The 23,052-nt window shown below is 41.9% G+C and overlaps 1 protein-coding gene across 3 annotated transcripts; it reads right to left on the bottom strand.

The window, feature by feature from the left end:
* Window positions 1-924: 924 nt before the first annotated feature.
* si:dkey-70p6.1 (basic salivary proline-rich protein 4) lies at window positions 925-22,154 on the bottom strand. Of its 3 annotated transcripts, none has more exons than XM_013274859.3 (7): window positions 21,751-22,154; window positions 12,917-13,143; window positions 11,919-11,976; window positions 11,714-11,747; window positions 9,499-10,046; window positions 4,850-4,987; window positions 925-3,020 (listed from the first exon to the last, which is right to left on the bottom strand). In XM_013274859.3, exons 2-7 carry the CDS (start codon window positions 13,048-13,050, stop codon window positions 2,481-2,483), a joined length of 1,452 nt encoding a protein of 483 aa, XP_013130313.1. In that variant the 5' UTR covers window positions 13,051-13,143; window positions 21,751-22,154; the 3' UTR covers window positions 925-2,480. The 3 variants fall into 3 exon arrangements, with proteins under 3 accessions (XP_013130313.1, XP_013130311.1, XP_005448546.1); XM_013274857.3 differs by having other exon boundaries at window positions 9,499-9,845; window positions 11,669-11,747; window positions 21,751-22,153; XM_005448489.4 differs by having other exon boundaries at window positions 9,499-9,962; window positions 11,669-11,747; window positions 21,751-22,152.
* Window positions 22,155-23,052: the final 898 nt, after the last annotated feature.

Below are 23,052 nucleotides of genomic sequence, written 5' to 3'. Positions count from 1 at the left end.
CAAGACAGCAGAAGACTCGCTCAGCCATGTGACTACTGCCTCAAGGTTAACCTGTTACCATGGAGACAAGCCCGCCAATGAAAATTCAGCAGACGGTTGCGATGTTGACTGCAAGCTTTTTGTTTTAAGGGGTGACCTATTTTTTTTTTTACTCCCCCTCCCTCCCCAACACTTCACAGCCACTCAGACGCAGACCCCGCTACTCTGGCACATGTGCACGTGCACACAGACATGCATACAGATAAAAAAAAACATGGGAATGCTACTCACACACATGCACATACACGCTCCTCAATGAGGTCTGCAAGGTTGTGCACAGAAGCAAAGGACAAAATGCACAGCTTTAGATTTAAAGTGGGAAAACATTAAATGTTTATAAATCATTTCCCTAAAGGGCCATTACAATTATTGGGATGCATTTCTAGAGATATTTCTTCTTTCCTTCCTAGGCCTAAATACTTGAATCTACAGGCAGCTTTTAAGATCACAAGATGGCAACTGTTAGAGAAATCCATCATCATCAGCAGTGCTTGGCAAATTCTGCTTTCTGTCCGTTTTAATAACCGAGACTATGAGATAAAGCATATTTTTTTTAAAGTGCCACTTTATTACAAAAGTATAAACTTGACTGACATTTCATGAATAGTAATCTTGATATAAAACATTACAATCTTTTGCACTTAGCACTTAATTACACGCTTTTGAGTACAAGACCCTGTAGTCTGAATAGCAAACACACAACATTAGCTGCCACATTTAACTTAGCAGGGCTTTCCAAGAACACACCGTAGCTCCACGGCTTCGAAAAAACAACAAACAGAATACACTGAAATTTACATTGCAGCTGTTTTTGCAGTTTGTGTCACAAGATAAAGTCATTCCAAAAACACAACTGAACATAATAGAAAAAGATAGATTTCTTGACACTGATGATATATTTATTATTCTTTCTCTTTTGTCATGTACATACACATTGCATCAACATACAGTATAATCACATTGTTTGCTGGGGATATTTGGTCAAATGAATTTGTCATTACTGTCCAGGCTTTGTATGCAATTTCTGTGCGGTGTCCTCGGGGTGATGCTCGGCTGCTTAGCCAACCATTTGCTTCACATTTCTGCAATATTTTTAACACTGATAACGGAGAGGGAGAGAGAGAGAGAGAGAGAGTTCGTCGATGGGGTGATGATGAGACATGACGTTTTGCTAATACACATCAGTTCTAGTGGAGCTTTCTATACTGCACTATGATGAAACCAAAGCAGACTCGTATGACCACGAGGCGGGTACTATGTAGATGAACAGTCCACAGACATGAGTGAGGACTGAACAGACGGGAGGATTGTGTGTATGTGTTTCTGTGTGCGTATGTGTGGGGTGGGGTTGAGTGGACTGTCTCCACCTTTAGGACTCGAGCAGTTCTCCTCAGTCTTGTTACATCTGTACTGTGTTTCTTTCAGGTACGGGAGAGAAAAATAATCCTCCCCTCTGCTGCACAGAGTCCCACTGAGCCAAAGACATCCTTAATCTATCTGGCTTTGAGCTCTACAGAGAAATAAAGCAACACACTAACAAAAAATAAACAACCAACGACAATAGAAAAAAAAAAAACATTCATATAGAGGTACCACATGACAGTGCTTGATTTTTTTCATGTTTTTTTTTTTTTTTTAGCATGCAACTTGTAGCAGGCAAAGTGCAGAAACAGGATCAACAAAGTAAAACACTTCATTTACAGACGGCAGTGGAGACAGTGTTCAGTCCATGTTTAATGAAACAACATGACGGAGGGGAAGAATCTGGTCGGCTTTTTAAAATGTGAAAACGGTCGAAATTAGTCAAAGCTTTTAGGAGGAATGCAAAATATGTGCAATTTTTTTTATTTAATTTATAATACTCTCATAATTGTTTCTCTTGGTCCCTGAGCTTTCAAGTATTTTGATTAGTAATTCGTTCATTTATATCCTTTAAATTCCGTCCTGAATCGCGTCTTGACCAACTACAGGGAAGGTCTGTTCACAACAGACTAAGTGCTACCAAAATATTTCACACAATGCTTTGCCTTTTTTCCCCAAATAGGAGTCCTACTCGGACCACATATACAACTTTTTTTACCCGCTAGAATTGAGGAAGAATTTAGGCTTTTTACTTTATTGTGCTTTGCACATATGTATCAGTAAAATAGAAGTGCTACTGTTACCTACAGATTGCTCTGCAATGGTTTTGTGCTCATTTATTTTTCACTACCTTTGGATTCCTTATAAGGATAATAAATTGGACTCTTTATTCAGCCCAGGTCATAACAGAGCAACATTACTACCTCAAGGCCTCTGGAGCCCGTGAAAGGCTTGGCGTTATGACTTGAATGTAAACAGTATGTGTGGGTGAGCATGACAGGGGCTCAGCCGTCACTCCTTGTGGCATTAGCTCAGCTCCTTGTGTTGGAAGGATAGGGGGTCACAGTGCAGCCGCTGCCTCAGAGCCCTGTTACGTACATCTCCATGCCATCGTTGAAGGTGAAGATGGTGGTGGTGCTGGAGGTGGCAGAGCCCTGCTTCAGGTCGCCAATGCTCTCGTACAGGTTCTCCCCTGGCAGCAGAAGGGCTTTGGCAGGCAGGTGCTGTAACTTGGGTGTCTGCTGCGTTGGTGGCGGTGGAGGGGGCTGCTGCTGCTGCAAGGGCTGCTGGGCTTTCTTCCTCCTTGGCCGCAGGGTGGCACACATGTTAGGGGGTCTCTCTCGCTTCCAGGCGCCTCCGCCTTCCATGTTCTCATAGGCCAGATCACACTCCTCTGTCCCAATGGACTCGTAGCAGTGGTCGTCAAGGGGCCCGCCAACTGCTTTGCCCTCCTGAGGTGCCCACGTCTGGGGTTTGACCACTACACTAAACCCCCCATCCCGGTCTCGGTCCCGGTCACCTCGACCCAAGGTCCGGAAGCCGGGGTTGGCTGGGGGAGACCCCGGCACAGCTCTCTTCTTCTTTCCTGGTTTACACACCTTAGAGTACATCTCGGCCACCTGCAATCAAACAAGTTCAGAGATTATCTTCTGTAAAAAGGACTTTAAATAAATCATTCAACCTGCCATTTTATTCACACTATAAGAGTTGTTAGGCAAGCTACGTAAACCTCCAGAGCTGAAGAATAAAGCCAGCAAGAAGCACCCAAAACCTTATAAACTCTGCAAGACTTCACCTTCACCAATTTGAGTCACTGCATTTGTACTTCTCACACATATTGTTGACCTTTGGAAGCTTTTAATCTGCAGTCATCTGATAAATAATGTGCTTTTCTGAGTGCTAGAGCCTGTTAAACACATTAGTATTTCAGTTTTGATGACTGAAATTCTTTATTAGCACTTCTACATTGTCTTGACTTGACAAGGCCAAGGCCTAATAACTTGTCATTAGTGATCATGAGTGACTACAGCACTCTTTGCCAGCAGGATTTGTTTGAGAGCACTTGTTGGATTAATATTTGGAACAGTGAGGAAGTCCAAGGAATTCAGTGAAGGATTCACTATATGTTCTATATGTTCTCCTTCTAAGAAGGAGAACTGTAGATTTTCACAACTTGAGAAGGTCTCTTGGAGCCACTTATAAAAAACTGCCAAATCCAAGATCATCATTTCAAAATATTGTGATAAATACACATTATTAAGATGTGTCACCACTTTTTCAAGACCTGCAAGAGCCAAGCTGTCACTCTCAGATGAGAGGAATTTGGTAAGGATATTCAGGAACCACCAAGACGCCTGCCATGAAGTGGAAATTTCTGGAACACCAGCATCACTGTCCAGAGTGAAATGAGTTTTACATCATCATGGACTAAGAGGGTGCTGAACAAGTAAAAAGCCCCTGCGACAAATTTGACACCTTAAGGCTCCACTGAAATTTGAAGTTGCCCTCATGGACAAACCAAATGCATTCTGGAGAAATATTTTATGGTCAGACAAAGATGGAGCTGTTTGGCCACAGTGACAAGATGTATGTTTGGAGCAGTTAAGGTGAGGCTTTCAAACCTAAGAACACTGTACCAGCTGTCAAGCATGGTGGTGATAGCATCATGCTCTTGGGCTATTTTACTGCCGGTCCAGTACCACCTCAAATTAACAGTTAGATGATTGAAACTTGGACAGAATTGGGTGTTTCAACAGGATAAAGGTAATGGTAATGGATAAAGGAAAAACAGCCTATATGCTAGAGTCACTACAGGTAAGAAATTATTACGTCTAAAGCTCACCAATTTTTTTTAACATCATTTATTAAACCTTACAGAAATCCAAAGAAAAAAGAGTTTTGGGTTGTAAAAAATCACTGCTCCCAGACAAGAAATAGTCCCGCTCATACGGCAGTTTATTATTTACACAGTTTTATTTTTCAACAGACTAACCAATTAAGTTTCTTATCTGTACATTAGGGGAGTCAGGATGCACACAGATCCAGGCAAGCTGCTTCCTGTCATTTATGCTCAGTTATATGTCTCCTGGGTCCTGCAGACATGAGGTATTCTCTCGTAACCCTTGGTAAGAAAGCCAAAGTGTTGGATGGCTCCTTTACCTCTTTACCCCATAAAGACAACCTCCCCTCTACCCTTAATGATGAGTTTTGAAACCTCAGTATATGTCATTAAATGCGAGGTTTGGCAACTCTTTTTTCCAAGGCTAGACCTAGTAACCCATATAGGGGGAGATCACCCTCCCTACCTTCTAAGGAAAACCCAGTTTTTAAATGATTAAGTCAATTAAAGAATGTGCGTGAAACATCTTGTCAAGCATTCATTTAAGAGGGAATGGGGAGCTCTAAATGGGATGATCCATAGGTTGAAAAAATAGAAACCCCATCTTACCGCAGCAGCAGACGGCTGTATATTCTCCACTGTGTGAGCACTCAGCGGGCCCAGGGCTTTATTTTGGAGCATGAGCATGTCATCATCCTCTGGAGGCTTCCAGATGTACTGCTCTCCGTTGCCCATAAACATCACTTCCTGTCAACAGAACAATAAATCACATTTGGGGCAGAGCTGGTCACATGGTCATGCGTGAATCTGCACTGGAAAAAAATGAGCATTCATGAATTTAAAAAGCGGATTTTACAAAACAGACGCAACAGGGCAGATGCACGGCAAATTAACCCCTCTTAAGAATCCTGCAGCACATAAAAACATACTGGATGGATTTCATACAGGGGTGAATAGATTTTCCCTGGAAGGTGGAGCCTGCTTATATTCTGGATGACTCAATTTCAACACCTTGCGTCATCCACAGGAAAATCAGCAGTGAACAGGCCTGTGAGCAAACTGCTTACACATGTAAGCCTGTGAACTGTGCATGCTGTTGAACTCAGGTCACAGCAGATAGAGCGACCCGCCTGACCTCACGCGGGGCAGCAAATGGTTTCCCACTGTTACCTGGAGGGGTGCACAAAGCCTTACATCCACAGTAATAGCAGACAGTCTGCCTACACTCCTGCTGTTGCGAACATATGGAGGAGGTGACACTGCTGAGAGCAGAAATACCCCACTATCACCAAAAACTCTTCGACAAATAAACGCTGCTCAGCGCCTGGACTTCAAAGAAATTCTAACATATCACCGCACCATGCATGATGTAGCCAAGTGCTCTGGAAACTGCAACACTGGCACAATTACAACCGTGCAGATCCTCTGCAGTATCAACAGGAACTGTGAAAGAAATACTCTGCAGATCCTGATCACAGCACCACAAACTGCATAATAATGCGTCGTACTGCTGCTGACAGAGAATAACAGAATGAAATAATGATCAAAGTGACATTTCTGACATTTCTGTCCAAACAGAATCTGATGGCCACATGTTCTATGGAAACTTGTTATCCGTTTACTTGGCTTCTGTCATGTCTATATGTACGATAGCGGTTGCTCATACATGGCTTCAGACTGCTCTAAGCGATCAGTTTCAGACAGTTAATTTTTTTTTCTCACAGCTCTGTTCAGTGTCAGAGATTAGATATCACTAATGTGGACATCTCAGGCACACAGCTCTGGCTGTGAGCACAGAAGCCCCACCCACATCTTGGTCTAACCTTCTGGTTTAGAGGAATAGCCAATCAGAAGAAAGGGGCTTAAAGGAGGAGGGACTAAAACTGCTTGTTTTAGAAAGTGGATGACCTGAGATGCTGCACCAAGCTCCAGTGTAGGGAATGGAAAAAAAAATCCAAGGCTGATCTGCACAAGACACTAAAAACGCAGCAGATAATTTTCTCTCCCCCTCTAGTCATCCTCCTTAACTTCCTTCAGTTCATAAAACCGACCACTTAAGGTGATGCTGTGTTTCTGTGGCTTATTGCAAAGGAAATATGTAGCTGTCAGGCATCAACATTACTTTGGTTTTTATTTATTTAGGAATCACTTTGCATTTATTGCTTAAATGATAAATATTACATGTTTTCCTAAGTATCGTGATGATTTGGAGAGGGGCATATCCCTCCATCTTTGTCCTCTCATTTCTTGTGTGCATCTAAGCAAAGTGCTGCTAAGTTTTGCCACCCAGCTGCAAACTTCAAACTCCTCCAGGCACTTCTAGTGTTGTGAAAAAGTAAGGATATACAATGTGACAATGCTATCATATGTGAAAAGGTAATTAATCGCACGTTTTGGAAAGCTAAGTTTAACTTCACTAGCCACGCTAAGGCCTGATTACTGCCAGACCAGTTGAATCAAGAAATTACTCAAACAGATCCTTTTGGATAAAATGATCTAAGAGATTTAGAAAAACAACATATTGTGTCACAATCTAAAGAAAATCAAGAACTACTGAGACGAAGTCATGGACATCCATCAGTCTGGAGAGCATTATAAAGCCATTTCTAAGGCTTTGAGACCCCAGTGAACCACAGTGAGAGCCATTATCCACAAATGGAGAAAACTTGGAACAGTGATGAAACCTTCCCAGAAGTGGCTGGCCTACCAAAATTACACCAAGAGCGCATCAATGATTCATCCAGGTCGGAAAAGAACCCAGAGCAACATCTAAAGAGTGGCAGTGCTTCAGTTAAGGTCAGGGATCATGTTTCAACAACTGGAAAGAGACTGGGCTAAAATGGCATCATGAGCGAGTTCGAAGGAGAAACATAAACACAGCTGAGTTAAAAGAATACAAATGCTCGTCCCACATTTGCCAAAAACCTTGATGACCCACAAGACTATTGGGAACATATTCTGTGGACTGATGAGACAAAAGCTGAACTTTTGGAAAGTCTGTGTTCCTTTACCGCTTGTTGTATTACCACTGGTTATCAGTTGACAATGATCCAAACCACAATTAAGTCCACCTCTGAATGCCCCTAAAAAACTTGCAGTTCTCGTTGCCGCATGGCACAAAGGGTTATTTGGTTTGGAGGCAATTACTTTTTCACACAGGATCAGATAGGTTTGGATGATTTTATTCCCTTAATAAATGAAATCATGATTTAAAAACTGCTTTTGTATTTACTTGGATTATATTTATCTAATATTAGAATTTGTCTAATGAAATAAAACATGAAAAATTAAAAAATCAGGAAGGGGCAAATTTCACTACATTGTACCCGAGGAGTTATTTTTAAGAATGATCTAGATTAACTTGAATTTCAATGTTCATTTTAAAGTATCTCTCCCTCTTTTCATGAAAATGAGCACTGAAAAACATGTGTTATATAAAAAATATGTCTAAAAGTAATGTGGAGTCAGCATCAAGTATAAATCACACCTGTGACAAGTTTTAAAAGAATAGTTCCATGCTTATTTTCATGCCAAGAGTTAGCAGCAGAAATCTTATCATCTTTCATGTCTCTAAGGGAAATCTGAAGCTTAGCTCTGTCCACAAGTAACAATATCCTATTATCAGGGCTCACTAATTAATTTGTTTGATCTAGTTTGATAAATTCCCACTTAAAACCAATAAAACTGAACAGCGGGGGGAAAGGAATGGTTTTATTGGGAATTAAATTTCTATTTCTTTCCTTCTGTTGTAAATTGCTCTTTTTCAAATCAGTTCTCTAGTTCCAGGTGCAAACACCAGCTGTTCAGGTATTTGTATTTTTATAATTTTTTTTTTACAATGTGCCTGAGAAAGTTTTATTTTTCTAAACTTGAATGTGTATTTACCTCAGAAAGTACCCAAAAGCCGTTTGTGCATCTTATCGTGTTGTAGATTCCATTTGAAAGGGAAAAATTATAAAGTGAAAATAGATCTTTAGATTTTTGTTGCAAACTTATTAAGATAAAAAATTGAAAGCTTATTTATAAAAGTGTTCTGACCCTCAGTTGAATGCTTTTTAAAGCCCCTCTGGCATCCTTTAGAGCATTGAATCGTCTTAGGTAAGTCTCTGCAGGCTTTGTACACCTGGATTTGGACAGCTGATCCCATTCGTTCTGGCTGATTTTAGTGGCAAAAACTTCATCCTTCTCAAAATTATTGAATCCACTGTACTCCTGGGGGCACTCGAAGCTTTAGAAATGGTCTTGATCTATACCTCACCACATTTTTATCGTGGAAGTCTACAAAGTTACTTGAACTTTATGGCTTGGTTTTTGTCCTGACCTGCAGGAAGAAGCAATGTGCTTTTTAAAACTGTTCAGCTGATTTATTTTCTCATAAGTGGAGTTTGGCTTGATTTTAAAAACAACTGAAGGTTTATTAAAGCAAATTATCATTATATTATTGCAGTTAAAGCAAATGTTTGATTATGCAGGCCTTTCTTATTTATGATAACATACCAGAGAGGTGAATCACAAGTATATAAAAGCAGTAATTGAGATGAGAATATCCGATATTGTGAGACAAAATCAGAATTCTGAAATGTTTAACAATAGTCTTTGTTTAAATTAGAGAATATTTAAGCAAGAGTTCCAACTGGAAAATTATTTGTGTAGTTTAGATCATTCTAGTTGGTGTTATTTAGCATGGTTTAGATGTGATCTTAGTGGTTATGGGCAGATTTTATGGAGTTGAACATATTAAGCATTTATGTGAACTTTGTAGCTTGGACAAACTTGGAGATGAGTATCATTATTTGAATGTAGTCATTTTAAGTTGTACAGACATAAAGTCTAATGTCTAAATAAAGGTAATCTCAATGTAGAAATGCCAAAAAACTGCAGTTCCTCTTTTGGTCACTTGAAGCTGAATTCAAAAGTGAGTCAATATGCTTAGAATTTAATGTCAAAATGCCCAATTTTACACAGCAATGTTACAAAAAAATATGGGTTAGGTCAATCTAGCAAATTTCCTCCTTCATGGAAAGTATACTGGTAATTATTTTCTATGACCTATTTGTTATAGCTACCCATTTCTGCTGCATCAATCTTTTTTTGAGGTTTGTTGCGACTCCATACAGTCTACAAATGCATCTTACTAACCAACTGATTACTCCAACTTCTGATCCAAACACGGTAACTTCTAATCTAAAATGTCAAACTCTTCCTATCAGATCATAAAGATTAAGTTTTCAGCATGCAAAACATTTAAGCCTACCAACCTTTGGGAAGGACGGGACATTGAAGGCCTCGACGTTTCTACGGGGCAACTTGGTGCTGTGAGGGTGTGGTGGAGGAGGAGCTGGATGTGAAGGCGGGGCGTGTCTTGGAGGCGGTGCCGGTGGTTCTCCCATATCCGTCCCGCTGTCCCTCTTTTGAGGCGCCTTATCTGCTTTCCTCAGCTTCCTGACGCAGGCGTACTCGGCCGTCTCTGGAGGGTGAGGGGGTGACATGACCTGGGCCTCAGGTTCGGGGAGCCCTCCTTCCACATCGCCGTCTGGGTCTGGGGGCGCCGGGGTGTTGGCAGGGACGGCCGGAGGGGCCGGAGTGTCTGTCTGCCCGGCCCTGCCTACCATGGCGTAGAGGGCATCATCAGTACGTGAAGTGGAGGAGCGCCGGCCCACTTCAGAGTAAGTGTGCTCGCCGTCCTCTCCAGTCCCAGAGGGGATCTGGGGAAGCTGCCTGCCTTGAGAACGAAGGTCAGAGTTAGACCGGCGGCTGGGCAGCAGCAGAAGGTCCGTGCTGGCTAGCCGTTTCTTTTTAGATGCCTCTGCAAGGCACATACAGCCTGCTGTTCTACCGTCCGTGCAGCCGATACCCCCCTAGGGAGCAGAACTCACACACTATACTCCTCTTTTACCGGAAGGTTCAGCAAACATTTGTGAACATGAATAAATCTCTCACTGGTAAGAGGAAATCTGAAGCTGACAGTAAACTGGGAACTGACATAGATGTTTGAGAATATGCATCCAAACTGGCTTCATTCCACTGCAGTGGAAGCAGGACAAGTATGAAGCAGGACATATGCTTATATTTCTTCAAACTCTCTGAGGCTACTGTCACAGTGCCCACAAACACAGTTCCCCTGTTGACTGTCAGCGATGGAGCTCCAGGATTTATCTTGGCACTGTGATTTGTGTCTTTGAGAGCGAGAGAGAGATGCACGTTCATAAATCAAGACTGAACCGTCTAGTGGAACAAGGCTGAGTTGTAAATGTAATGTGAATTCTGTTTCAGGGTAAATTTCTCCGCGAATATGTCCTCAAATCTTTTCAGAAAAGAAGATTTTGAGTAAATTTAGGGCCAGATCGGATCGTGCGGATGTGGAGACAAAATGTTGCACTTTTTTGCAATATTAACATTGTTTTTTTTATCACCGCCAAGGAAGGTATGTGATTGGTTTGATTCTTTTTTCCTTGCTTTCTTTTCTTTAATTTTTACTTTGTTTGTTCGTTAGCAGGATTACTCTAAAGGTTACGGATGGATGTGCATGAAAATTTTACCAGAGATGATTAACTTTTGAAGTCAATCCAGATCCAGCTCTTCATCCAGGAAGTTTGGGAGGATTCTTTACCAGATAGGGCAAAATTGGACATTTTCACATCATAGCTTCACAAATACATTTCAGATTGAAATAAGAAAAAATCTGGAGATATCATCGTGATGACCTCAAAACAATATCACAAACAAATCTCAGGAGGGAGGGAATTTTCAGTCTCAGACGACTGTTTGAGTCAGACTGTGACCTGGAGGCTGAAAATTAGGATAAAATGAGTAAACAGATAAATATATATATGTATAAAAAAATCCATTAAAGTCCTTTCAAGTGTTTTGCTTTTGAAGGTTTCTTAAAATCTGACTGACTTTTGGAGTTGACCCAGACTTGTGTCCAGCAGTTTTCCAAGGGCTTCTTTACCAATACATGATTACAAAACTGGATATTTTCCCACGTTTTCATGGTCAAGCGAAATGTATAAATAATAACTATAAAGTTAAATAAGCCAAAACAGAACAGATAGTGGTTACATTTTATTTATAGTACTTGTACTTGTTATGCTGTTAATCGGCTGTTACATTTTTCAAATGATTTTCTGTTTTTGCCATTTCATGGACAAATTTGTTCTCGCTCTAGTGTATCTCCAGCTTTGGTGATTGACATGGATTTAAATTAACAAAACAATTACAAGCTTGTAATGTGTCTAAGGAAAAAATGAAATACCCCACCCCTCTGAAAATTCCCCCCAAACACCCCTGCATAATATCAAAAGTGCTTTGTCATGCAGCTGGTTGGCTCCTAAAGAGCTGATATCGTGGTGATGCAAGGTTTTCGTCTGACACCAGCGGCGTACCGTATAAAAAGACCAGGTCAGGATTAGTACGTAAAAGACTCACTTTTGCCATTGCAGTTCATCTTGTTCATCTCAGTGTCTGATTTACTGATGGACCGCAGCTTCGACTGCCTGAGTATACCCTGACAACACAAACACACACACAAACAGACAAACACAGGGGCCAGTTAAACACTAATTAAGACTGAAGAGGTGCCCTCTGAATGATAGTGCGCCCTGCTGAATTGAGTTTATTCAGCTACCTCTGCTCCAATACAAGCAAAACACCGAGGAGCATGTTGTCTGATACCTACCATGTCCATGAGGCGGTGTTTTCCACCCTCGCCGGGGACATTGTGTGTCTTCCCCTTCCTGTGACAAACAAACCACTCTGTCATACACGATTCAACACTGTGTGTGTGTGTGTGAGCCTTGTTTGTGTGCGGCTGAGTCATCCTATGACTGTGCATATGCGAGAGAGACATTCAAAGTACATTTGCACATGTGCATACCAGTGGTGGAGAATTACTGAGCACTCGAGCGCTGTAGTGCAGGTTTGATGTTCTCTACTAGATTACAAGAGCCCTTCGACCACATTTAACCAGATTTCAGATTAATATGCTTTTTTTTTTTAACAGCAAGTTGTTAAACTTTAAACCGGGTATGTCAACATTTTTGGTTCTTTCCTCTTCAAATCAGTTTTGCATCAAAAATACAGATTAGAAGAAATTCAAAGTTTAAAACAGTTTTTTGTCATTAATCGTTTTATGAACCTTCACATCTACCTTGTGACCCTTTGCAGGGGGCCTGAAACTTATGCTTGAAACCACAGGATTAAACCACTTAATAATAGTAAGTAGGTAAAAGTAGTTCCACCTTGGATTTTGCTAGTGGAATAGAGCTTTTACTTTATTTTACTGGCACTTCTGCTTAAGCTTATTTAAAAGGTTTGAAATAGGGATTCATTGACTGTGACACACGGGGAATCACAATTTGGTCTAAAGATGCTGCCAATACCAATTTGTTTTTAGTCTTTATATTTGTTGTTTAATTCCTCTTTGATTCTAGCAAAATAAAGTAATCTTTCTAAAGCAATATCTGACTAGTTTTAAAGTCTTTCTGCTCGTATCACACAATGTTTAACTGCGATAAATTACAAATATCAGTAACTTGCATCCATAAATCCCAACTTATCCACCAATACACCAATATCATTCAAAAAGGCCAAGAGCAACCAATATACAGGTCTTAAAAATGAGCATCCTGATTCTGAACATGTGTGTACGGTCATTCATGCGTGCATAGCGCTCACCTCTGGCAGCCCACGCAGAGCACCACAATGAGGATCGTAACTACAAAGGCTGAGGCAGCAGCGATAGCACCCAGCAGCAGGACCTTGCCGTAGGGAGGAGCCGTGAAGTTCAGCCCGTCCTGCATGGAGGCCATGTGGGAGCGCTGGCGCTCACTTGCTCTCACACACACTCACACTCACACCCTTACACTCATGCACGCCGGGAAGTGCCACGGTCTCACTGGGATCTGCAGGGAGAAGGCACAGAGCGGTGCTTAATTACAAAGTGATCTAACCTTTACGAAACATTAAGTACGTTAACAAAGCAGCGGAGCCAAAATATTATATTCACGGTGCAGAAGGAGAGCAGCAGTTTGAAGAGAGAGTGAATTCCCATCCAGGATGAAGCACTGAAGTGAACAGACATTATGCCTCAGGCATGTGCTGCTGCTTTACCTTGTTTGAGGGATTACTGAGCTTTGTGTCACACCTACATAGACATCAACAGCATACCTGCTCGGCAGCATAGCATCTACGTCTAAACGTTACCACACCAATCCAACAATACATTTAAAGGGGACCTACAATTTTTTACTTTTTCTTCTTTTTCAGCGGTGAGTACATGTAAAACTCAACCAAAGTTGTCCCTAAACCAATTTGAGCAGCCAGGGAACAAAACAACAAGCTCCTGCCTTCAACTGCTACCTTTCAGTCATTGCCCAAGAGCTGTGAGTAGTGATTGCAAGAACAAGATGGCGGATATGAGCGGCAAAAATGAGCGTCGAGGCTCAGCCGTAAGGGTAAGATGGAGAGTATTTGGCAATGTGGGAGGACTTCTGGCAGAGCAGAGTCTCTACTTCTCTGCATCAAAGGAGAAAGTTGAGGTAGTTCGATCATCTGACTGGGATGCCTACTGGTTGCCTCCACTGTCCAACTGGGAGGAAACCCCGGGGCAGACCCAGGACATGTTGGAGAGATTATGTGTCTTGGCTGGCTTGGGAATGAATAAGTGTTCTCTTCTTGAAGAGCTGGAGCAGGTGGCTGGGGAGAGGGAGGTCTGGGTATCTCAGCTTTAGACTGCTGCTCTGGTCACCCAGACTTGGATGCACAGCAGAAAAAGGATGTATAGCCAGATTTTCTAAAAGATTGTAGTATTTGAGTGGGCAAATCTCAGGCTACACACTTCTCTGAACACTCAATTTCAAACACTTTTTTTCTGCTCTTGACTCTGTATGATGGGAAAAAAGAGCATATATCCCTAACATGGCCATGTCAGCCTAAAAACTTATGGCTGTTAGCTCTAAATGTCCACCCACTTGCTGTTTTAATCTTTTAATTGTGAGGGCCAGCCAATTAGAAGAATGTTATAAAAGGAGGGAGAAGGAAGCCTTTCTTTAAGAAAGTCGATGAACTGACAGACTGCAACAAGACCCAGAATAAGATAAACTACTTAGAACCATGAATGATACAAAGCTACAAAGTCCAAGAATGCAAACATAAAGTTTGAAACAAACATAATAGGCCCTGGTTAATGTTACTGAATACACTGTTCTAATGAAAAAAAATTAAATCTGAGCAGTTTTGTGAGATACCATGCAGTTTTTCAGGTTGCCTTAAATGGTTCATGTAAATTTCCCTGTTTTGCTTGTTCTGCCATGAACAAACTTCCATATTGAGGAGGTACAATGAGTCACAGCAAAGCCGAACATGCCAGCAGGCAGAGTGACCTGAAACACCGAAGGAGACAAGTGTGAAAGCGGAGCGAGCAGACAGACACATCTCTCCCTCTTCTTCTCTGCTCCTTGGTGCTTGGCAGACAATTTTCACATTTGGCAGCATAATATGTTTCAAGTAAACAATAAAAAACACGGAGCTATAACAAAAAGACCAAACAAACAAGCCTAATCTCTGTCAAATTATGCCATCTGTCTACTGTGACAACATCTTTTCATGTGTGTTAATGCGTGTTTGTCACTTGTCCATCAGCAAAAACGCTGCAGACTGCAAGAAACATACTGAAGTTGCATGTATCTGATTCTTATCTGTTTATTCAGTTTAAAGCTACGGATTTCTTTTTAAGCAACACAATCTATTGGCTGTGTCCTTTTAGACAGACTCTTTGTAAGGTTTGCGTATGTGCATCCTCTTTAAACAACCTAATTTAGTTTTGGATTCCACGCAGACAATTTCCTTCTATTCAAGATTTAATCACCACAGACTGAATTACTTTACCAATTTGTCTGGAGTCTTGTGAGCAACATGTATCCTCTCTGAAGGTTAACCAAAGCCTTGAACACCTTCGGGCTGTTTTTAGGAGGAACTACTGCATTACCACTGGGCTTTTCAGAAACAAACACATCAGCCTGAAGCGGCTCCGGTAATTTAGCCTTCGCACTACATTCTGTTAGTGAGGCCTAATAAGGATTCAGATCAAGTGTGAATTGCTGTTATACTCTTCTTCATTCTTCCTTCTACCTGTGCACATTCACTGTCACCTTGTGATTTGGTTGAATACAGTTTGGGGTTCATTTTTCTTTGGGACAGTCAAAGATTTGAACTGTATTTCCGGTGATTCTGTCTACAAATATTTTACGTACCAAGTACCTGGTAACAAATAAATTACTAATTAGTCTCCAATCGAGCTCATCAAGTCTTATACTACAGAGGAGAAGGTAGTCCTTGTTCCTTGTTTGGATCACTGTGCATGAACCAGAAGCAGTTATCCACCTTCCACAGGTTCAGCTTTTAGAGGCCTTCCAGCTTACAACAGATCTCCAGAACAGAAGGACTACCATCATCATCTTCAGTCCAGGATAGTGGAGGGAAGCAGCTAATTAATAATAACAGTTCTCATGATGTCGAGTTACTGTTTAGTCACTTCCTGTTTTATTTTGAAATCTGCTTGTTATGAACTTGAGTTACTCCAAATTCCCACCTTTCTTTTCCCGCCCTTTTCATGCCGCAACTCCTGCCTAACTCCTCCGAGTTTGCTGATTGCCCGATTTGTTATCACCATTCAGGATTTCATGCCATTTCTTACTGTCCCGTTTTGCCGACTTATGAATATTTTTGTTTGTTTTATTTGTAATTTATGCCTTTTTGAGCATTTGCCTGTCTTGATAGATTTGTTTGCTCTCTCTGACTAAACACCTGTGTATAACCAGTTAAAAGTTCTGAATTTTGGTCTCCTGTGTCTCCCTGTGGGAACAGTGGTGTGAAGGTTGCTGTTGCCTCCTAGCAAGAAGGTCCTGGGTTTGAATTCACCATCTGGCTGTGGCCTTTCTGTGCAGAGTTTGTATGTTCTCCTTGTGTCTTCTTGGGTACTCCAGATTACTCCCACAGCCAAAAGATTTGCATCTAGTGGGGCTATGTTAATTGGTGAGACTAAATTGCCCAAAGGTGAGAATGTGAGTGTGAATGGTTGCACGTCTCTCTGACCGGCAACCTGTCCACGGTGTGCCTCTCGCCTCATGACACCTGGGCTAGGCTCCAGCTCCCTGTGATCCTGAATTGGATAAATGGAAGAACACGGATGGATAGATCCCTATAAACAAAACAGTTATTGCAATTCATCCTGCCAATTCATGAAGACACTTTGTTTAAAACCTTAAAGGAGAACCTGAAATGGTTTGTCAAATCTTTTGTTAAATGTTGGGTGGATTTCACTTGATAATGAAAACTTTAACCTTCTGGTGGCCCTACAGGAGAATCACCAGACAAAATTTGTCTTCTGGGAATCATAATTACCAGTACCAAATTTTATGGCAATACATCCATTGAGTGCGGCTATATACTGTAATAAGTGGAAACTAAAAACTTTAAACATAAACAAGCTTTCAGTGAATATTGATCCGTTTTACTCAATAATGAATAAAAAAGTGAGGGAATCACAGGTAGAATTTATCTTTTGGGAATATCATGAAGATCAAATTTGATGGCTCTCATTGTCAGATATTTATTTGCAATTATAAAAACCTGCTGTGGCCTCTTCACAATAAAAGTCTTTGTTGTTCTCCAGTGGAGTTGTACTGTGAAGGAAATGTTGACTGAGTATTAGCCACATGAAAAAAGCTGCGTGAAGTGTTGAGTTTAAAAACTCACTCAACTCAGAGAATGTTGGGATCTTCTCGCTTTTATATCAATGGTCGCTGCAGTAAACCCACAATATTTGAATACAATGACTCTTATTGATTCTCGCGGCTCATGCTGACATTTATCCCAAGTTAACAAAAAACAGAAGTCTAATCTTTCATATTTCATGTTATCTGATGTACCTTCATCTCTCCCACAGCCCTTAACAAAGCATGAGCATGTGTCTCCGTGTTGTGGGAATGTGCATTTGAAGCTGTGAAGAACATTTAAATAAACGTGACCCAAGTCTTAACAGTAGACATAATGTCAGAAAAGGGCTTTTACCATTTTTTTCAGGTCCTGCTTTTTTAGTCTTTCCTGCAATCGGTTGCTCAGAACATATCATTTAACTCAGTTAATCACACAGAGTACAAACATATGGCATTTTTGAATGTCTCTATGGTATTGTAGGAGTTTTGCTGACTTTTGCTAGTTTGCATTTGTTCCAGTAGAAATCCAGTGATGAACTCAACTGTTCCCACCAACAAATCTAATTTGCACCAAACTTCCTACACGGCAAGTTCAGTGTGATCTAACCAGAGCGCTACGCTAACGAGCTTTGTTTTCTTCAGTGATTGTTATTAGTGAGATCCATGTCACATTTTCCCACAGTGGGTAAAATGCCATTTTTAAATTCTTTGAGTGTGTCTCAGGAATCTGGTTTCACAGCATATCTGTCAAAACTATTCTGACTGTGACCTGCTTTTAATGCCTCTTAATCATGTACTGGTGCTACACCTTAGCTGAACAACTTCAGCTAAGTTGCTACACCTTAGCTACACCTTAGCTGAACAACTTCCAGAGCAAGTAGTCTGAAACATCATGTTGGATTTAAAGAACCATAGTCACCTAATAGGCAATGACCAGTTAATTCATAGAGTAATTATATGTGTGCAGATTTGACAACAGAGCAGAGGAGTGGATATGGAGCGGGAGAAGATAATTAGAGAAAAGAAAGGGAAAAGATGTAGGTGTGGAGGAATAGAAAGGAGAGAGAGGAGGGAGGAAGACGTGTGGGAGTCTTGTGGCAGGTGTTTTTGAAGACACTGAAAGCAGATGATGAAAAGAGGCTGTCACATTTCCTAACAAGGTTTCCCAGCCTTCCTTCCTTTCCTCTTGCTCCCCTGTGTCAGTGAGTGTGTCCACACCTCCCTGGCCATTCTTCTTTCTCTCTATCCCCTTGCCTCCGCCTGCGGTGTTGAGCCAGAGTGACGCCTCAGCACTGCAGTGTAATCTCTGGCCCTAGAGCTGCTTCGTATGAGCCAATTGGACGTAGTGCTCAGAGCAAGAAATGGCCCTCCACTGGCTGCCTTTATGCTACACAAAGCCCCCCCTCCCTCCTGTCGGTGATGCTTAGTGTGCTCGTTACAAACCACGGGCTCTACCCTTCAATACCTGCAGGTGTGGATTTGCCAGGTGTTGCCCTGACTGTTTATCACAAATGAGATGAGACCGTATGTGACCAGGAAACTGGAACATCATTGATCAGTATTGGTTTTGACAAATGTGGTTCTTTGATGATTCAAAATATCACATGGGAGCGCGATCTTGACTTTTGGGAGTAGCAAAATGCTATTGATGTGGTTAAAAGCTCCCAAGGCTAGAAAGTAAGGTTTTGGATCCAGTTTGTCTTCATATTTTGTGTATCTTCATCTCTGCACACATCAGGGGAAAAAAGGCTGCAAGCGCTGTAGCAGTCAGTCGATAAAGACAAAAAACAGTTAAAAATATCTGACACCGTTTCATTGATGTCAATAAATAACCTGTTTTGTTCAAAATATTTTTAAAACATGAATCGATCACATGGTCATAACAGATTGACTGTGGGAATGCAGTGATTATTCAGTTAACTGACTCACAGAAAACTGATTTCATGACTGACTAAGAGTTGAATTTTCTAAAGAAAATACACATAGCATGTGGTTCCAGTTCACGAGAGAGGATTTGTTATGTTTCGTCTAAGGAAAGAGTAAAAGTGACAGTGCAATATTACTACAATGCAATATCATACATTCACCACAATAATGATGGGATCACAATACAGCAGTTCTACAATACATGCAAGCTATTCATCTGCGATGCATTACAATTAACTGTGTAAATGAAGAAAATATTGTATTTTTTGCCTTAAAAAAGCTAAACTCATCCACATATTACTTAAAGCTGACTCGTTATGCTCATTTTCATATCCATATTTTTATTCTTGGAGTCTAATTGACAGACTTTGCATGGTTCCTCTTTCAAAACAAACCCTGTTTCTCTTCCTCTGGGGCTCAACTCATCATGTATCTGAAACAAGCTGTTTTAGCTCCCTCTTTCAGGCAACTTTTTTCTGATTGGCTGCCCCTCATTAGCAGAAAGTTTAAACAGCAGGTGGGTGGGGCTTCTGTTCTCACAGCCAGATCTGTGCCTGTGATGACCATATCAGGAATATCTGCTCTCAGTGACATCACCCAGAGTCAAGAGTAGAAAAAAACTGTTTGAAACCGTGTGTAGAACCATTTAAACTTTCATCTCACAGGGATTAGAAATGCACTGACCTCATTATGTAACAGTATATCTAAAACAGTTTCTTCTTTTCACCATAAGCTAACTTCAGCTTAACCTTCAGGCATTTGATAAGCACCACTATGAGGAGTCATGACTCTGGTGAGTCAAACTGATGGCATGTTTTAATAAAAATAGTGAAATATTTTGCTGTGTTTTTATTGCATTCCTGTAATTTCCACCTTATGACAAACTGGTTGGCAAAAATTTAGAGTGTTTATCGGATGACGCAAAAATATTAGAGAAAACAGGAGATTTTGCACTGATCTCCGATGTTTTACGGACCACAGCGTGAATCAGAAAGCAGTCGATAGCTGTGGGTCACCTGTTGACTTGGACCTGATCTGAATGGCTGCAGAAGAAGAGGGATGGTTTATAGGACTGATGTTGAATCATACTCTGTAACCATAAAATTTCCCTTTTTTTTAAACATGTACATGATTTCAAAAAATAACATGCTCATTTTCTCTATGTGTGGCATAAAACAAGGCCATGGGGATAAAATACAGAATTATGGTGTAAAACCCTCAGAAATGCATTTTCAGGAATACATTTAATGCTAGCAGCAAGTCATACTAGTAGGCCTTTAATTTTCTAGGAACATGCACATGCACTGCATTCACATGTTTGTCCATTATTAATAATCCTGGAGCTCCTTTCAAACAAGCCCAGCCAGCCAACAGTGGCCTCTCCACCAATCTGCTCAGGTTTTGATAAACCACCTGGGAGTTCATGTGGAGCAAAAAAAAAAAAGAACCTCACCCTCTGTGTGACACAAATAACAGCAGTGTGTTTGTGTGTGTGTGTGTGTGTGTGTGTGTGTGTGTGTGTGTGTGTGAGGGAGGGAGGGAGAGGAGACTGCTATTGTGTGAGAATGTGAATTAGGTCAAATGTTTGCTTGCAACAACGACTAACCATGCCCCTGTGAGTAAGAACGCTGAAGCCCGTGTGGAAGAGGATCTGTCTTTATCCGTGGCTGCCCCTGCCTCTGACACTATGTGACACCTACCTATCTAAATCAAATCAGAATAAATATAATTTCTTGAGATCATATGATTGCCATCCTATCCGAAGTGAGATGCTGGGGAAACGGTGTGTTCACACTCAATGATAGCCCTCCACGAAGGGCTTGCGTGCGTGCGTGTGTGTCTCAGGGGAGGTTGTATGTATGTGGCTCATGATGGCACCCACTCAGCAGGCATCAATCACACACTGGGTGACGGTTCGGTTGCTGGCTGCCCGGCTCGCCGCGCCTCCGGGCTCTGGCAAACTGCAGTGATGCTGGTGACAACAGGTTACAGACCACGACTCAAATGAAGCCCCCTGAGACCGAAAACCATGCAGGGTGTGAACGGGGATTATTTAGGGTGGGAGGTGAGGTGGAGGAGGGGGTTAAAAAAAAAGAAGAAGAAAGAAAGGAAAAGATGCCCGTGCAGGTAGATGCTATAGGCGGTCATAGAAAATGAAAAATGTCAGGCTGATGCAGTGTGCTTTTATCGTGGTTTCATTAAGCCTGTAGCTCGACACGTTTTTTTTTCCTCCCTTTTCTTCTCCTGTAATCATCAAAGCGTTTCCGATTAATTCCAGATCAAAGTGAGGATGGTAAAGGATGTTGTGTCCCTGAGGTCAGGTGGTAACTTACACGACAAAGCCTGTCCCCACCATCACCACAACCACCCCAACCCCCAGCTCCCCAATTTATGAGTGCTAGAAGGGAGGGAGACAGGGGAAGGGGGGGAGAGCTGCAAATGTTAAGGGCAGGTCTAACGTTAATGATCTTTTACGCTTTACAGTCAGAGAAAAACGCGTGATCGGAGGTTTCCTGCGCCCCTCTCTCGTCAAATCACTACTAAGTTCTCTGATGAATCCCTTAATTTCGGGGTTTAAATCACGCAAGACAACGCAGTAACGCCGAGGTGGGTGCACACGTGTCTCTGTGTTAAATGTATGACCAGGGGAAATGAAGGAACGGCAGGTCGGGCACAAAGAAAAACAAGCAAAGCTGCACAGGCTACAGACCCTGGATGAATTAAGGTTGTTGAGTACGTGTGCAGCTTATCGAGCTGAATGTATAGGCACATATCAATGACCCCCTCCTCTCACTCTCTCCCTCCTCCCTCCAGCCTGTCACACAGCCACGGGCACAGAGCATTGCGCTATAGCATCCCTGTACTCACTCAGCTCAGAGATTTTGGGAGGCGCAGCGTCAACCCCGGTCGCTTCCTTCAGTGTCTGCTTCCCCTCGGACCGGCCGCTCCCCGCGAGCATAATCAATCAAAGGCGATAACTTGGCTTTCCTGGGCTTCACGAAACAGGAATGCACCATATTGCATGTGGCATCCTTCGAGCGCCCGCTGACCCCCTCGTGCGCCCTGTCCGCGCTCCTCTGCTCCCCAGCCAGAAGGGAGGCTGGGAAGTGTTAACCTGCCTTTCTGCTGCTGCGGCTGTATCTCCACTATTATCTCCAAGAGCCAGGTTTCTCCTCCACAGTTCCTCAAGCCCCCTCCATCTCTGCTCGCATCCCCTCGACTCAGCTACTGTGCTTCCATGTGACACAGGCAGAGCTGGAGACCCCCCAATTATGATTTTTGTCTTTTTGATTCTAGCGTCATCCCTCGGCAGGACTTGGAAGTGCGCGTGGAGGTCTAATATATGGAGTGACCCTGGTTCAGGAGAGTTTAGGAGAGTTTCTCAGTCCCCGCTGTAAAATCAACTGTTAGGTTAAACGTGCATATACTCTGATTTAATTCTGGTGCAGAAAAAAGACAATTTAATCTGTGTCAAAAAAATGTGGAAAATTCAGAGTCAGAATTATAGGCAGTGTAGCCTACTGCTGAAAATGAACAAAAATAGTTTAAAGAGTAGTATTTTTGTCCTCGAAATAACTTTTCTGGGGGATGTTTAAATGGCTGGTGTGTGAGGCAAGGTTCGTGGCACCCTTTAGTGACACTTTTATGGTCAGTAAAAGCTGCCATGACCAGTTTTAAAAAAGCAGAAAAAGTCAGCTTTTAGTCTTTATTGCTCCCCTTGAACCTGGATGTGAGATCATACTTACGAATAAGCTTTACAGCACGATCATGACCCCTATAGGAGCCTCAGATACATTTGCCCTTTACACTTAGGTGTAAGCTGGAGTCAGGGCTGATGAGATGAGGTATATCACAGTTCCTGAAGTTATTTTATGTCCAATGTGATGTAAGAAAGGGATATAAAAGTAGGCCAGTGATGATTTTTTCACTGGTGTAGTTTGGTGTAACCTTGCCATACGCAGACCTTTGAAGCCTTTACCTCTACCACTACCACCACCTGCTGGTGTTTTCAGAGCATTGTGGAGGCGCAACCACCTATCAGGGCGCAGTAGACGGTGTTGCTGTATGAGGGTCGATCCGTGCCACAGTTAGGGGGAGACAGAGGATTGTAGAGGACAGGTACTTTAAGCAGTTAAGAGTTTATATGAGTCACTTCAGTAAATGTCCTGA

Source organism: Oreochromis niloticus, linkage group LG20, assembly GCF_001858045.2.
Source record: "Oreochromis niloticus isolate F11D_XX linkage group LG20, O_niloticus_UMD_NMBU, whole genome shotgun sequence".
Taxonomy (NCBI): Eukaryota; Metazoa; Chordata; class Actinopteri; order Cichliformes; family Cichlidae; genus Oreochromis; species Oreochromis niloticus.
This window is presented reverse-complemented; position numbering and strand designations above follow the sequence as displayed.

Excerpts from the sequence above, each read along its gene's own strand:
- si:dkey-70p6.1 (XM_013274859.3), bottom strand. The coding sequence starts at position 13,050 with ATGGCCTCCATGCAGGACGGGCTGAACTTCACGGCTCCTCCCTACGGC. Across the intron at positions 11,977-12,916 it reads CTCTGCGTGGGCTGCCAGAG|GAAGGGGAAGACACACAATG; the intron begins GTGAGCGCTATG and ends TGTTTGTCACAG. Across the intron at positions 10,047-11,713 it reads GTCGAAGCTGCGGTCCATCA|AGGCATCTAAAAAGAAACGG; the intron begins GTAAATCAGACA and ends TGTGCCTTGCAG.